Source organism: Leopardus geoffroyi, chromosome A2, assembly GCF_018350155.1.
Source record: "Leopardus geoffroyi isolate Oge1 chromosome A2, O.geoffroyi_Oge1_pat1.0, whole genome shotgun sequence".
Taxonomy (NCBI): Eukaryota; Metazoa; Chordata; class Mammalia; order Carnivora; family Felidae; genus Leopardus; species Leopardus geoffroyi.
This window is the reverse complement of record NC_059331.1, coordinates 114,936,156-114,952,747: the sequence shown is the minus strand read 5'-3', so window position 1 is coordinate 114,952,747 and position 16,592 is coordinate 114,936,156. Positions and strand designations below refer to the sequence as shown.

Here is a 16,592-nt window from a genome sequence, read left to right as displayed (position 1 = left end):
TGTGTGATTTCTAAATGCAGTGAGATGCACTCATTTGTCATGTGACTTTTGAATCATCACAGTCTATGTTATAAGAGACACCTATGGAGCAGTGACTACAGACGGGTGTGGGCTGCGAACTTGGGTAAATTTCTTAACCTCTTTAAGAGTAGTTCTTTCATCTGCAAAATAGAATTAATAGTATCTACCTCATAGTTTTTCATGGATTAAGTGGTATGTTGCATGTAAAATACTTAGCACAATGTCTAGCATATGGTAGAAACTCAATTACTATTGAATAGCATGAAGCATATTATAGCAGAGTGGTGGCTTTGAAATCAGTCACTTTTGTTTCAGTCCTGACTCTAACTTTCCAGCTCTGGGACTTGAAGTAAATTTCTTAGTTTCTCTGCCAGGCCTCTTTTCTGTGAAAAACATGAATAGGTGGGTGCAGTTACTATTAAAGGAAAGAGCTCAAGACAAAGGAGGTGCTCAGTGTTTCTGTCACTTTTCCTTTCACTCTGCTTTCTTAACACCTCACGGGGCCTTGTGGAATAATACAGTTTTGAAAACATTATTGACTGTGTTGAGAAGGTGCTATTACAAATGGCCTTTGTGGCTGTAAATGACTGGTGGGAGCACACCCCTTGGAGCCCTGAAGAAATGGTTGTGGACCTGACCCTTGACCAGAGCTTGCAGAGGATGGTGTTGGGCCCTCCCCATGCTTCTCTTTCAGCAGTTGGCTCGTGTCTCCAGCTTGCATAATGCCTAACTTGTGATGCTGTGTAATTCTCAAGCCCACATACTGGCTGGAGTTCTGTCCCTTTTACCTTGATCGGGCTTTGATTGACCTGGAATTGTTACCCTGGGGCTTAAAAAGGACCCACAGTCTTAGAACTCTACTGGACAGCCTGCTAAGTCACAGCTCTGGTTGTTTCAGTCACTAGTAGTCTCTTAACGTAGGGACCCTCCGGTAACTTAGGAAGCTTTTTGGTTTCCTAGAATTGTTAAGTAATGTAAGTGTGCTCATTCCACTTTGATGTCTTCATCTTCTACTTGATCACCCAGAATAGGGAAAAGACAATGGTTGAAGGTGACAGAAACTTATGTCAGGAACTGAATTCTCAAGGCATTAATACATTTGATAGCTCTTAATCGTTCCTCTTTGAAATAGAGCAGGTCGTGCTTCTGTGGGGATTGAAATGATTCACTCTTTCTCGTTTCTTTTCTCTCTCACCTTGGTCACCTAAGCACTTCACCTCAATCTAAGGAGAATTTTAAGGCATATCATTTAAGAGATGATAAAAAAAATGTGCTGTAAGTCTATCATACAGTATAGTAAGATATTTTCACTGACTCTGGAATGAGTTCTGTCCTTGGTTCAGACTCAGCATTTTGGGCCATTATACTTTAACTTTAGTGAACACCTAACTTGAAAAAAAATGAAGGTAATACATGATAGCTAACCAATTACCCTTTTGAGTTATGCCATTATTTTTTTAGTAGAAGTTCATTTGTGAATATTAAAGGGTTGCAGTTTTCTAATACATGTTTAAAATATGAAAAGTATCTGCCTGGAATCATTTAGGGAATCATTTTCCATGGTTCACTAAAGTGGGAAGGAGAAGAAATAAATTTGAATTAAAATCGAATTTTATTTATTTATTATGTATTTGTTTATTTATTTATTTAGAGAGCATGTGCACACAAGCAGGGGAGAGGGAGGGAGGGAGGGGGAGAGTGAGAGAGAGGGAGAGAGAGAGAGAGAGAGAGAGAAAGAGAGAGAGAATCTTAAGCAGGCTCCACGACCAGTGCAGAGCCCAACGTGGGGCTCAGTGTGACAATGGTGAGATCATGACATGACCCTAACTCAAGAGTCAGATGCTTAACTGACTGAGCCATCCACGTGCCCCAAGAGAGGGCCATTTAAAAGAGGACGCTCTGTATCAATGGGACCATCCATCCAAGATTATAGAGTAAGTTGATGAGAAAATCAGGATCAAGGAAAAGAATTTATGGGTTGAAAGTATTCTTTAGGTCTTATGTGTTCTGGTAAGTGGATTTCTAGATCAGGAATCATATCATGTACATGTGTATGTTTGTGGAAGCTCCCACAATGCCTGGCAAGGAGCTCAGTAGGTGCTTTGTAAATGAGAAATGAATGGAAGTTAGTTGCCACAGGAAGGGTCCGATAAAGCCCTGGAACTCCGAGAGGAGAAATAAAACCAAGGGATTCAAAGATGGAATGAAAACAGCTGATGGTATATTAGGCAAAGAATATCGAAATGGAGAGGGGTGCAGTTTTAAGGGTGTTCTTGTGACAGATACTCTTTCAGGTAGATGTTGGAGAGCAATCCACGAGGTGATTTAGAGCAGTGATGCTCAGATTCCTAGAAGTTGTCCCCACCATTCCTCTGATAAAATTACATCATTTCCCAATACCTCTTAAAAACGAGGTGATGGAGGGGTACCTGGGTGGCTCAGTCGGTTAAGCATCCAACTTCAGCTCAGGTCATGATCTCATGGTCCCTGTGTTCGAGCCCTGCGTCGTGTTCTATGTCTGTCTCTGTCTCTGCCCCTACCCTGCTCATGCTCTGCCTCTCTCTCTCTCTCTCTCGAAAATAAATAAGCATTAAAAAAAAATTTTTTTTTAATGAGGTAATGGATAGACTATTCCATGTTTTTTTTTTCTATAGGTCTTTGACAATTGTTATTTTGGGTCAATACCAGCAACTGACAAAAAGCAGTCTCTGAAGTACAGAGTTATGGTAGTTGTTTTAAGTTGAACACCTCAGAACTTTAGAGTGTTATGAGGAGCTCTGTGGTTTCCTGGAGCCCAGCTGAGTTTGAGAACAGCTTTCTCAGAGCTTTAATGAAACAAAGCCCTCCTGGGACCAGTTAAGAGAGTGCTTCATAGGAGTTGCTGACAACAAATGTAGGTATTGTGTTCTGGAAAAGGCAGTTCTTGTTAAGTTGCTCTTGTCGATTCCCTGTGGACTAGTAGCTTATCTGTTACTGTTATCTAGTCAGCATGGAAGAATCTCCTGGCTTTATTTACTCACCTTACCAATCTTTTGAAACCAGCCATCCACCGGGAAGTTTCTGTGAAGTAGAATTGTGTGAGTGTAACACTAGTGTTGAGACGCCAGATTTAGGTTGGCAGCTGAAAGAAAGGAAGTGGTTTGCTTTCTCCTCTGAATGTGTCCCTACCTAGCGCTTGAGAACTTGTTTCTACCTAAAAGCTTTCTTTCTTTCTTTTTTTAAAAACTAAATCATGTGAAGTAGTTGCTTTTCTGAGCTGATTCAGGCAATTAGATGAGTAACAAAGACTGTCAGTCCTGGCCTGCCAGATTGATTTTTAAAAGTCTGTTTAAGGGGGAAAAGAAAAAATCACTTATGATGATTCATCTTGAAATGATAAAGCTAGTGCATATGCAAATTTTAAATTGTTTGGTATTTCAATAAGTGAATATATTACGTAGGCCCAGACGACAGAAGGCCTGAGAAGGGCTGATTTGGAGCGTGTATAGACGACACCAGAAGGGGTGGGTGGATGTTTTATTTTAAGACCTGGGGGTTAAAAATGGCCTATCTACCTTTGTGAATTTCCTTTCCTTTGAAGCCGCAGCAAATCTTTAACAGAATATACCGATTGGCATTTCTGAATAGAGTCTATATATTCATTTCAGTTTAATTAAGATAAGTAATATGGGAGGCATGTGCAGTGGGGAAGATGCAGAATGGGAATTCTGTCTTAGGTTAAGGTTTGGATGCTGGAAAACCATGACTGGCAGGGAATGTTTTGTAATTTAGCAAATGATCCTGAGAACTGGAGGCGGCAGACTAAAGACTATGGGATCTGAAAAGGCAGCAAGCCTTGGAATAGAGGTGTAAAGAGCTTTTAAACATAGGTTGGGAGCTCAGTAAATGTTAGTTGCTCTGTTCTTTTTCTCCTACCACAATGGGAAATGATAATAGTTTTCTATTGTGCTGAAGCATATGTGGGTGATGGTGCGACTTACTGGATTGTTAGGTAGGGAAAATTAGCTCCCACCATTCAAATCATTCAGCAGATACTTAATGGATAGATGTAAACATCTCGAAAGAAATGATTTATTTGTGTGCAAGGTTGTGTGCTAGTGCTGTGAAAGCAAAGCCCTATAAACTGCCAGCACTCCCTCAAAGAGCTTAAGGATGAGTTAGGCAAATGCACACAGAGAACGACAGCCAACAGCCCAGAGCATCCGGGAGCTGCCACATGACTAGTAGAGAGAAGCAGAGCTGTGAAGAGGGACAAACCCCAGTGGACTGGGACAGGGGGAGGCGCTTCATCCAGGAGGTGACTGCATGAAACCTGGACTTCAGAGTCAGGTGGGGAAAAAAAGGGCACTGGGTGGCTAAGTTGGTTGAGTGTCCACCTCTTGATTTCAGCTTAGGTCATGATCTCATGGTTCATGAGATCACATTGGGCTCTGCACTGACAGCGCTGAGTGTGCTGGCAATTCTGTCTGTTTCTCTCTGCCCCTCTCCCATTTGCTCTCTATCTCTCTCTCTCAAAATAAATAAGTAAACATTAAAAAAAAAAAAGACTAAGTCCAGTGGGATCCAGGGAAGTGTCAAGAAGGTGGAGGACTCTGTAATGTGGAGAATGGTGTGAGCCCAGGCAAGTAGGAATGGGGGCCTCTCCTGATGAGTGGGTCTTGTCATGGAGGGAGGTGGAAGGAGAATCCTGGAAACCTGTTGGAGGCAGACTGTGCTGGTTTGGATTAACTCACATAAACAGTTAGAGATGCACTGTAAGTCAAGGGGGCAACTTGGGGGCATTTGTTGAGTTGAGGTTTGCAGGATGGCCTGCGGGGGCATGACCAGAGGGCAGGGGGATCCACTGAGAAGCTGAGGCAGCAGTTCAGATGTATAGTGGTCAACGTCTGAGTGAGTGGGTGAAAGAGGAAATGAAAAGGAAAGGAGAAACAGAATCAATATCACATGGAGATTAAATGACAAGTATGAAAACATCCCAGTCTTTTTAATGTGCTTCTTAAAGTTAGATGAGATGCTATTCAAATGGAATAATCTGTCCCATTTGAATGAATGCCGACCAGATGGTTACACTGAATGAGAATAAAGACGTTAATCCTCTATGGCCTATGACTTGAGATTTAAACACGTTTTTTGGCTTGGACAATTGCTGGGCCTGCCATGTTGCAGACATAGTCTCTTACAGTACAAAGATTTGTTTGGTTCTAATTGTTTTTCCTCTTCTTTCTTTCAAAATAGACTCTATCGAGAAGAATTTCCAATCCATACCTTGAGCACACTCCTTCCCAGGTATGATTCTTTTCTCTTACTGCATTTTCCGAAACGATGATTTATAAATCCTGGTGTAGACTCTTCTAGGTACAGCCCTTGGCTTTGCTCCTGGTCAGGCCGTCTCCCTCACCTGGGGATGACACAACTGAAGGTGTTTGAGATGCTCTGATAATTGTGGCATGGTGCAAGGTGTTCACCAGATAGGAAAAAAGTATTTTCCCATCTTCCAAGTCCTTACATAAATGCAGAGTTAATACATAATATATATTTTTCAATTTGTTGTGTTGATATCCGCTATTTTAAAAATACCGTGTGTCTATTTTACACTAAAACCTTTGTGTAAAAGGGGATTATCTTTATAGTTACCAAATAATATAATATCTCTGTCTGCTCATTGGAAAAAGATGGGGAAGACTTCGTTGTGTTACATTTAAAAATCGGTTGGCAGAGGTTTTTTTGTTTTGTTTTGTTTTTTGTTTTAAAAAAATTTTTCTTTTTTTAATGTTTATTCATTTTTGGCAGAGAGAGACAGAGCATGAGCAGGGGAGGGGCAGAGAGAGAGGGAGACACAGAATCCGAAGTAGGCTCCAGGCTCCGAGCTGTCAGCACAGAGCCCCGACGCGGGGCCCGAACTCACAGACCGCAAGACCATGACCTGAGCCGAAGTCGGACACTCAACCGACTGAGTCACCTAGGCGCCCCTGTTTTTTGTTTTTTAAGAGTAACAAGAGACTTGTGATCATTGTGAGGTCTCGAACTTTTGGGCCTTGTTCACTACTGTATCTCCAGCTTCTAGAATGGGGCCTGGTAGCTGCTCATCAAATGTTTTTTGAATGACTGAGTGAATGAATACTGGTACCTTGTCAGGACCCATCAAGTGTCAGCTGACTTGTACCTCTTTTAGGGAAGTACTGTCTGTCATCTGACTTGGTGTAGAGTTTTCGTATGTTTTTTTTGTTTTTTAATATACAGTTTTAACATGTTAAAAATAAATAACTTCCTGCCATTCTCACTTTGTCATCATGTTGTATTTGGGAGGTGATAATAGGAATACTAGAGAAGCATAAGATGGGGTTGAAGTGTTCCCTGTCAAGACATAGTCAATATATTATCCATCGGTTTGCTTCAAGAGAAGATGTAAAATATTTTATAGATGTACAATTGTGTAGGTGCAGAAAGAGTTCACAAGTAAACACATGTAAGCACGCATCCCCAGTATACATTGATTTTCAAGAACCTTTACTTATGAAGACTGTTCATTTTTACTTTGCTTCTTTTGTGAGGTAGCATTGTACTATGCAGGAAGGTGCCAATTACAGAGAAAGAAGGTAGGTATATAAAGTAGGACGTAGAGCTCTCTAGATCTAAGGAATAGCCTCCTTCAACCTCCCAGAATCGGAAATACATACGGATGTGTTAGGAGATTCAAAAGGAAGTTAAATAAAATTTTCATCAGCTAGGTGGAATCATGAAGTAAGTGAAACCAGAATGCTTGGAATTAACTATGAGCTCTGCAGCTGAGTGAAGCTTAAAAGCAAAGCAGACCGTAGCCCTATCGCATTGTGTCACAGTGTGAGATGTTCACCAGATAGGAAAAAATTACTATCCTCTCTTCCAAGACTTTTACATGAATGCATTATCAATATGGCAGAGTCATATGTTATAAATATTCTTCCATTTGCTGTATTAATAGAAAGTGTTTTTTTTAAAAAAATTGATAATTTGCTCTGGAAACTTCATATAAAAGATGATTCATGGCTAAAGCAGTTTAGCATTTGGAAAATAGTTATTGTAGCTTTAATAGCACAAGTGGACCAATTGCAAAAATAAAATAGGCAGTTGTTTGTAGCTACGTAGGCTAAAATGTTTTAAACTTAGGGAGGTGGTCATGATTTTCTTTCATGTATAGTATGCTCTTGGCAGCTCACAAATTATATTATTCTGAATCTACAGAGAATATTTGTCCTTTTCCATTTTAGATTTATGGAGAGAATTCTTCTTGTGCGGGAAGAGCATTGAGGAATATTATTATTGTTCAGGCTGCTGACCTGATAAAAGACAGAGTGAACCTGAAGGGATTTTACAGGTAACACAGTTTTCTAACACCTTGTCAGAAATTCTCCTTGAGGAGAAAAAAAACAAAAACAAAAAACCCAAAAATGTGATAAAATGATAAAGTTGATCACAGAGAGATGGGCTATATCAGTACTGGGAGGGTTTGTTTGAAGTGTCTGTTTGGGGTACTGGTGGTGGTTTTTCTTTTAGTTAAATTCAGCTGAGTATTTGCTAACAGGAGACTCCTGGTTCTGAAGTTAGGGTGTGGAATCTCCAGCAGCAGGTGTGGATGAGTTCCTCAGAGACTCTCTGCTCTGCTTCCTCTGAAATGTGATGGTTTTTTTTTTAATTTTTTTTTCAACGTTTATTTATTTTTGGGACAGAGAGAGACAGAGCATGAACGGGGGAGGGGAAGAGAGAGAGGGAGACACAGAATCGGAAACAGGCTCCAGGCTCCGAGCCATCAGCCCAGAGCCTGACGCGGGGCTCGAACTCACGGACTGCGAGATCGTGACCTGGCTGAAGTCGGACGCTTAACCGACTGCGCCACCCAGGCGCCCCTGAAATGTGATGTTTTATAAGATTTTTATTGGGCATGTGCTATAATGCGACTTCAGTAAATATAGGTCCCCTCTTCAGGAATCTTACCAAGGCTTTTTGAGGACTTGTTGGGGGCCCATGGGAGAGGGGAACTTGTGCTCTAAGTTGCCAGGTGAGGATGAGCCCCTCCTCAGGCCCTGCAAGGAGGGGGAAGGGCAGGTCCAAAGAGCTGGCATTTCTCTGCCTTGGCTTGTGAATAAGGGGGTGGGGGTATGAGAGTAAATGGATGGGCTAATGGTCAGTTTTAAAGCAGCTGGACTAAGAATGGTCACTTAGTAAGTTTAGAACACGTTTTCATTCATGGAGCCATTTGAAGAAAAAACAAAAGTAAATTGTCAGCTTTTTATTTTGTCAAGTAAAGGTATTAAGCCATATCAAACAATACCAAATTAAAATGATAAAAATTGAACAAAAAGAGAAAACTATGGCATTTATTACCATTATTTTTTCTTACTGAAAAGATTGCAATATATCACAAAGAACAGGAAGAGTACTCATAAAAAATGTTACCAAAAAAAAAGTAGGAAAGATCCTCAGAATAAAGGATATTTCTTTAAGTTAACTCAGCTTTATCACAAATTCATTGTAATATTCCTGTTTTTTCCATTTGTCACAGTTGAGAAAAATTTCATCATGGCATGGGTTTGGGGGATAGTGATTCTCAACCTGTTTGAGTAAGAAGACTCCCATTTTATTGAGACATGACTGAAAATGCACAATTCTTAAGGGTACAGCTTGAGAATCGTTAATTATTATATACACCTATGTAACTATTATCCACACCTTAGATAGTTCCTTCATGTTCTTTTCTAGTCACTAACTATCCCATGCTACCAACTTCTTTCTAGTCAGACACTTGGCAGAAACTGTTTTCTGAGGCACCATTGAGCAAGGGTAGGAGGGAGGGTGGGAAAACTATAATGAATTATTACTTTAAAATCCCATATTTAATTAACCACATTAGTATATACATAGGTCTTGAAAAACATGACCCACGTTAGACATGATGTGTTCTGTTGACAAAACATGTTGTGTATATGGACTCATGAACCTCTTGAAAAAAGCTTCCCCTCCCCCCTATAAGGAAGTCGTAGTCCAAGGTCTGAGAACCTTTCGTTGAGAGCCCAGGCCAAGTAGACAACAACAGGGGGCAAGAGAGGCTGCAGTCATGGCTAGACTACTTCACATAGAGCCTTTGTAATTTTTTTTTTAACAGATATGATATCAATTTGAAATCCATCTGATTTTTTTTTTTTTTTCATTTTTTAAAAACTAAAACAGGGTGGATAAGTCTTTGGTCTAGTCTTAAGCAGGCTCTTAGGATTCATTTTACCTACCACACAAGGCTATGTGTAAGATCTGTCATTGTCCTCAGGTTCATTATGTGGTCTCCATGGATATAGAAGGGAAAAAAGCATTGGGAGATATACATTAATAAGGTTCATGGAAAAGAACCGTCCATGCCACTTAGAACATATTTAGGGTTCAGTGGGAGTAGAAAGGGGAGAGAGCATGTGCTGTGCTATTTCAGATTCCCAGTGGTTGGGCCAGAACTTCTTATTTTTAATTAACCAAGGATTTAATTAGTGCCTTGGGTTTAAAGATAAAGTGCTAATATGGTTGCCTAGGATGAGTCCTTTTCATTTGGTAGTAAATCAAGGTAAGGTGTTCCCCATGTACTACATGAGAATTACTTTCAAAATGTTGAGACGTTTTCTATTGCTTTTGCACTCTAAGAAAAATCATATTGGTTTCTGAGACTTCAAATAGGTCTCTAAATACCATCACCCCATTTACATTTGAGATTAGGGTCCTGTCTGCAGTACTGTGAATTAATTGCTAAAAATGCAACTGGAGGCAGAAGGAGACCAGGAGAAATCAAATTTTCAGCTCCAGAAATGGGTCAAATTAATGTTTTGTTGTAACAGCCACACTGGCCTTATAGCTAATAACCTCCATATCGAATGTTCCCACCTAGTGTTGCAACTGTAGTTAGATCTACATGTACCCCCAACGGTTTCTGGATTCAGTACAAGACTGGAGTAAGAACTGCTGCGGGTGTTGAGATTGCCTGCGTTCCACTCATACCTTTTTTTCCTCGCTGCTCTCCCCTAAGTCCTGTAGGTTTGGGTATGGGAGCTGGATTGTTGCAGACCTGGCCAGCAAGTCAGGGGAGTAGGAGTTCAATGCAGGGGCACCTCACCTCATTTTGTTTGCTTTGGTGATGTTAATAGTGTTTATCCCTATCCCTAATGGTGTGTTCCCTGGTGTAGATGGATTAATGAAGGATATTTGAAACATAATTTGATAAAGTTGGGGGTAGAGAAGAAAGGGATCATGGGCAACTGAAACCATAGCTTGCTGGCTGGGGGTTGGGGGAGCTCTTATTAACTAGCGTTGTCATGGCAATATCCTGTTTGGGAATATAGACTCAGCCCCGCTGCCCAAGACAGAGTGAGCCCTTCCCATGGAGAGGGTAGAGCTGGGGAACTGGGGCTCCCAGCATCACCTGGGCCCCATCCAGCCATACTGCCTCAGAATCTACACATTAACCAAATCACCCATGTGCTTCTAAACACACTTTTGAGAAGCCCCGGTCTAAGCAACTTCTTCCCCATCATCTGCGAGCAAGCAAACGTATTCATCCACCTAGTCACCTTTTGCAAGTTGCCTCTTTAGTTTGTTAGTAAATGTTTGGTTGTGTCCTATTCCGGGTGAGAACAGACTGAGGACTGGATTGTTCTGAGAAAAGGATTATAGTAATACAGTGTTTAAATCCCTGGGATAAAAGTACTTTACAAGCCCAAAGATGCTGGCTAATTGACAGAGGCGTTGAGGAATTAATTAACACTATGAGCCTTTAACATAAAAGGTGTCTTATAGAATTAGAAGTTAATATTGACTGTTTTGTCTAATTGCCTAGTTTATTGCAATCTGTTTTCTCTTTTTTCAGACAACATCCATTTATTTGACAGTTAATCTTTCTAATGTCTTAAAGCTAACCTGCAAGTGAACATGTCTGGTGTTGCCCTAATCACCTTAGAGTACCTTTCAAATAGTGGCACTTTACCAAAAAAAAAGTTAGACTTACCGAAGCTGGGATATTTGCTGAAATATCTTAGCAGAGGGGCTCAGTTGGTAGAGCTTGTGACTTGATATTTGGGGTTATGAGTTCAAGCCCCACATTGTACATAAAAAAAAACTCAAAACCCCAAAACCAAATATCTCAGTAAGAAAAGCTTATTTTTCCTTCACACCTGAAAATACGACATCGCAATACGTTTCTGTTTTAGGAATAAAATATTGACATGTTTTGGTTCTTAAATACCAAACATTGAATAAAGATAACCATTTACATGATACATTTTTTTTTTAACCATATATATTTTATTTTATTTTATTTTTTTTTTATTTTTTATAATGTATGAAATTTATTGTCCAAATTGGTTTCCATAAAACACCCAGTGCTCATCCCAAAAGGTGCCCTCCTCAATACCCATCACCCACCCTCTCCTCCCTCCCACCTCCCATCAACCCTCAGTTTGTTCTCAGTTTTTAACAGTCTCTTATGCTTTGGCTCTCTCCCACTCTAACCTCTTTTTTTTTTTTTTTTTTCCTTTTTTCCTCCCCCTCCCCCACGGGTTCCTGTTACGTTTCTCAGGGTCCACATAAGAGTGAAACCATATGGTATCTGTCTCTCTCTGTATGGCTTATTTCACTTAGCATCACACTCTCCAGTTCCATCCACGTTGCTACAAAAGGCCATATTTCATTTTTTCTCATTGCCACGTAGTATTCCATTGTGTATATAAACCACAATTTCTTTATCCATTCATCAGTTGATGGACATTTAGGCTCTTTCCATAGTTTGGCTATTGTTGAGAGTGCTGCTATGAACATTGGGGTACAAGTGCCCCTATGCATACATGATACATTTTTTTAAAAGAAACATCTTGGTGACTTTTTTTTAAGGGAGAATGATTTTCAGTGAGATTTTTGCAAATGAAAAACCCTATTTCAGGAACTTGTCTTCTTGTGGTTTTTCATTTGAGGCTGATAAAGATGGAAAAGTGGCATGAAAATACTGCTTGTAGTGCCCAGATTGGGGCATTCTTCAAATGCAGTTGTGGATCTTAAAACAGGTTGCAGAGGATATTTTTGCATATGTGGTGAGTGGAGTCTATCACGCACAGCTGGGTTTATGGGTTTGTGATCTAGGCTGCATGGCCATATCACTTAGACTATATTGAGAAGATTAATGGTCATATTTATTGTTCTTGGAGACAAATTTGAGGATTTAATCTGTAGAGTAGCAAACAAAACTCTTTAGCACTCTCTATGGTCCCAACTTTGAGTAATCTTGGAATGAATTGGTTCTCAAAAAGACTAAATAAGAATCTATAAAGAGTTGAACAAAAGTTGATCGCCATCACTTTTTGAGGTACTTGTTTTACCAAGGCAGAAGCATTATCTTTATATAAAGGATTGCTAAATTTATTCCTTCATTTATTCAAACGTGTATTGAGAGCTTACCTGTGTATCTGAACTGTTGTAATTGTTGGGGTCTAACGGTGAGGTATATACATAGTTGCTGATATCTTGAAAATGATTCTGAAGTGAGGAAAGCAGATAGTATTCATTCAGAAAGATATACAATTACTAAACGTTGGGTGATTGAAGCAAGAGTATAAGAGGATATGATTCCAAGTGTTCCCGAGGAAGTGATATTTCAGCTGAAATTGGAAAGATGAATAAGAGGTGCCGATTCATTATTATGGAGTCGCTTGTTTAAAAAAGCTTATGAAACGGATGATATTAAATATCAATTATTTGGCAAATGAGTTGCAACAATGTCTTAACCATGAATGGCTTCCCTTTTGTTCAGGAGGAGCTGTGTTGGGTCAGAGCTGGTAGACTGGCTTCTAGAACACTGTCCCTTTGTCCAGTGCAGATCTATGGCCATAGGGGTCTGGCAGCTCCTACTGGATATGGGAATTATGTTATCAGGTTAGTATCATATGTTTTGAAAGCACAGAGCATTATCTTATTAAGCTACCAGAACAAAATTTACTTGAATTTTCTAGAGGATGTTACAATCTGGATGGAAATTGCTTTTGCAGGTAAATGTTTGCATTCTCTCATATTTTGTAAATAAAAGTGACCAGTCATCTTTTGACGGTTATTTTGCACATCTTTTATAAAAATAATTAGGTACTTGCTGATTCACAGACTACTACCTGTAAGAGTTTTTCCCTTACCTTCTCCTCTACCCAAAAGGCTCCTAACAGATTTTTTTGTTTTGTTTTTTAAATTTTAAATATTTATTTATTCTTGAAAGAGAGAGCGTGAGCGGGGGAGGGACAGAGAGAGAGGGAGACACAGAATCTGAAGCAGGCTCCAGGCTCTGAGGTGTCAGCACAGAGCACGAACCACAACATGATGACGTGAGCCAAAGTCGGACACCTAACCGACTGAGCCACCCAGGTGCCCCTCAGTTGTTATTTTTTTTTTAATCAGAGACATCTTTAGTTGCTCTAAATGTGTGATTTGTCTAGGTGTACTTAGAATCATTATCAGAAACTGATTTTATGAGTGGAATGTGTATGCCATTTAATTGACTAATCATGAACAATTAGAGATATGACCTATGAAAATTAGCTGTTTAAAAAGAGCACAAAATTGATGTTAACTAGCAACTAAAATAGATGGCAGATATCTCTTTTCCTAATTGAGCCCTGGGAATTGAAGAATTAGAAGTCAAGCAATCCAGATTCTTTATTTGGCTCTATCATGAAGGTTCTAGTTAGTCACTAGGAAGCCCCTTTTTCCCTCTAAGTAATAAATCTTGAGGGTCAGAGAACATAGTAAGGTTGAGAAAGGCATACCCCAAGTGCCAGTGTGCAACAGGAGTACAGATGGGGATGTGGGTGTAATTTCAAGGCATTATTAACACCTAGCACCTGATACTCTCACATTGAAAATCAGTGACTATCTTTGAAGAATGTTACCTGCTTGCTTGTGAGGTTCATGTTAGTGGTGCGCAAAAAAAATTACGTGTTAATGTATTTTTGGATCAGTCCTTGATTTCTTTTAAAACAACCTTGGTAGCATTGATATTTTTTGCTAGATAATTCTTAGTTGTAGGGGCCTGTCTTGTATATACAGGATGTTTAGCACCAGATGCCAGTAGCACCCTCTAGTAATGACAACCAAAAATGTCTCCAGACATTGCCAAGTGTCCCTTGGGGGCACAGTCATTACCCACCCCCCCCCCACCCAATTGAGAACCACTGGTTTGAAACTTGTCATAGTGTTACACTTGTATATCACTAACGTAATTAAACGTATTAGTTTGCCTTGGGACATATAAAAAAAATTCTTTTTTGAATTGCTACTGATTTCACCTGTCTCTGAAGCACATAAGTCATAAAATACATGTGAAGATGCTGGCTAAGGCCTCAAGTAATAAAAATCGGGTTGGTCAGTAAGTCCCCTTTAATTCAGTGGGATTGTAAACATGGATGGACTTAGAATATATAATTATAGTCCTTCCCCTGGGTTCTCATAATAATTAGTAGGGCTTTCAATTTATTATTTGGTTTATGACTCTCTTAATAATATACTTTGAGAAACGGACCCACCCCTTTTTTTGTTTCCAACAGTGGACCAGAATTTATACTTTCAAGATACCTATGTTTTCTACCAGTTTTCATCTGATGAATGTAGCTATTTGTATTGTGAATTTGAAAGAGAAGAAGAATGGCAGAATGGTGTCAAACTTTTACTGCAACTTGTGCCTCTCATTCCTGCCAAAGCTGGCATCTGTGAGCTGTAAGTAGATGTTCTTTTTTGTTCCATTATAAAATTATACTCATTCAGAGAATGTTTACTGTCTCTAGGGACCGTGCCCTGCTCTTGAAGACCACTATCTCCTTGAGGAGATAGTTGTCCCATTCCCATTTCTCAGATGCAAGTTCAGAAAGGTAAAAGAGGGGCGCCTGAGTGGCTCAGTCGGTTAAGCGTCTGGCTTCGACGGTCATGATCTCATGGTTCGTGAGTTTGAGCCCCGCGTCGGGCTCTGGGCTGACAGCTCAGAGCCTGGAGCCTGCTTCGAATTCTGTGTCTCCCTCTGTCTCTGCCCCTCCACTGCTTGCACTGTGTCTCTCACATTGTCTCAAAGATAAATAAACATTTTTAAAAAATTTTTTAAAAAAGAAAGGTAAAAGAAATTGCTGGCAATTAAATCCAGCTAATAAATGACTGAACTGGTATTCAAATCCCAGAAGTTCATGCCTCACCAGCTGTACCACGAGCCGCTTCTGATTTAATCATCACTATATGAGTAGTGATCTAGATTAGGAATAAATACGATTTGGCTTAGATTGGACTAAAATAATAACTGACATATAATCCACTCTTCAAGTCATGACTTTCCTAAGAAAGAGCTCAAAAACCTTTCTGAAAATAATCAAGAAGCAACATTTGGCAAATAAAACACGTGAATCACTATCACATGGAGATATTGAATCACTATATGATTAAAATGAATTAAAACTCATTAGAGAAGGCTTAGGAACAGGTCTTGAGTCCTGATATGGTGCTGCCTGACATGTCTTTGTTTCTCCACAGCATTCATGATATGCCTATTTCAGAATAATGTATTTCAGATTAAAATTTGCCATCAATAACTTTTACGTATTCAGTTTTCAAAATGTGTTCCCATACTTACGGTTGACTTCTCCCGTCTTGAGATGGCAGGGCAAGAGGTATTACTCTCATCTCATGGGTAGGAAGAGTAGGTTCAAAGAGAAACAATCATCACAAAGATGAGTTGCTCTTGTTAAAAAAACAAAGACACTTAATACTGAACAGTTAATCCAGGCTTTTAGAAAAGAAATAAGTGTTAGAATATTAATGAGACACTGTGCTAATAGGCTGATATTAGAAACACATTTTATGTTAGGAACTATGCTAACTGCTTTATATTTATTATTTCATCGTCAGATGAATTCTAGAACACCGTTCTTATTATCGCTATTTTGTAAGTGAGGAAATTGAGGCACAGAGGTCAGGTCACCTGTCTAAGGTCACACAAGTGGTGAGTTGAGTGGTAGGGTTTGAATCCATGTCTGTCTAGCTATAAATACCCATGCTTTGTAACACTTGCTCGAGTGTGTTCCAGGAGTTAGGGGGCCATTCTACCTCCCTCTTCTAAGACATTGTAAACAGAAACTATAAAAATGTTAGACTGACTTGGGAATGGTTGTGAATTTACCACCACCACTGTGTATAGAGGACCTTGGAATGGTGAAGCAAAATTCAAACGTAATTCTTCACTGAGTTTTCTAAGTACGGAAAATGTTCCTTAGCCATGATATGCTTTCAATGGAGGTAGAATTTCCTGAGCAAAGTCAAAGAACATTTTTAAAAAAAAATTTTTTTTTTCGACATTTTATTTATTTTTGGGACAGAGAGAGACAGAGCATGAACGGGGGAGGGGCAGAGAGAGAGAGGGAGACACAGAACCAGAAACAGGCTCCAGGCTCTGAGCCATCAGCCCAGAGCCTGACGCGGGGCTCGAACTCACGGTCCGCGAGATCGTGACCTGGCTGAAGTCGGACGCTTAACCGACTGCGCCACCCAGGCGC

The 16,592-nt window shown here is 39.8% G+C and overlaps 1 protein-coding gene across 1 annotated transcript in view; it reads left to right on the top strand.

Annotated features, from left to right (window-relative positions):
- RAPGEF5 (Rap guanine nucleotide exchange factor 5) overlaps positions 1-16,592 on the top strand; it is a 233,780-nt gene that overhangs the window by 33,203 nt on the left and 183,985 nt on the right. The window contains exons 2-5 of the mRNA XM_045495057.1: positions 5,257-5,307; positions 7,269-7,375; positions 12,830-12,951; positions 14,607-14,775. Coding sequence (XP_045351013.1) covers positions 5,257-5,307; positions 7,269-7,375; positions 12,830-12,951; positions 14,607-14,775 — 449 coding nt within the window. The remainder of the gene's footprint in view (positions 1-5,256; positions 5,308-7,268; positions 7,376-12,829; positions 12,952-14,606; positions 14,776-16,592) is intronic.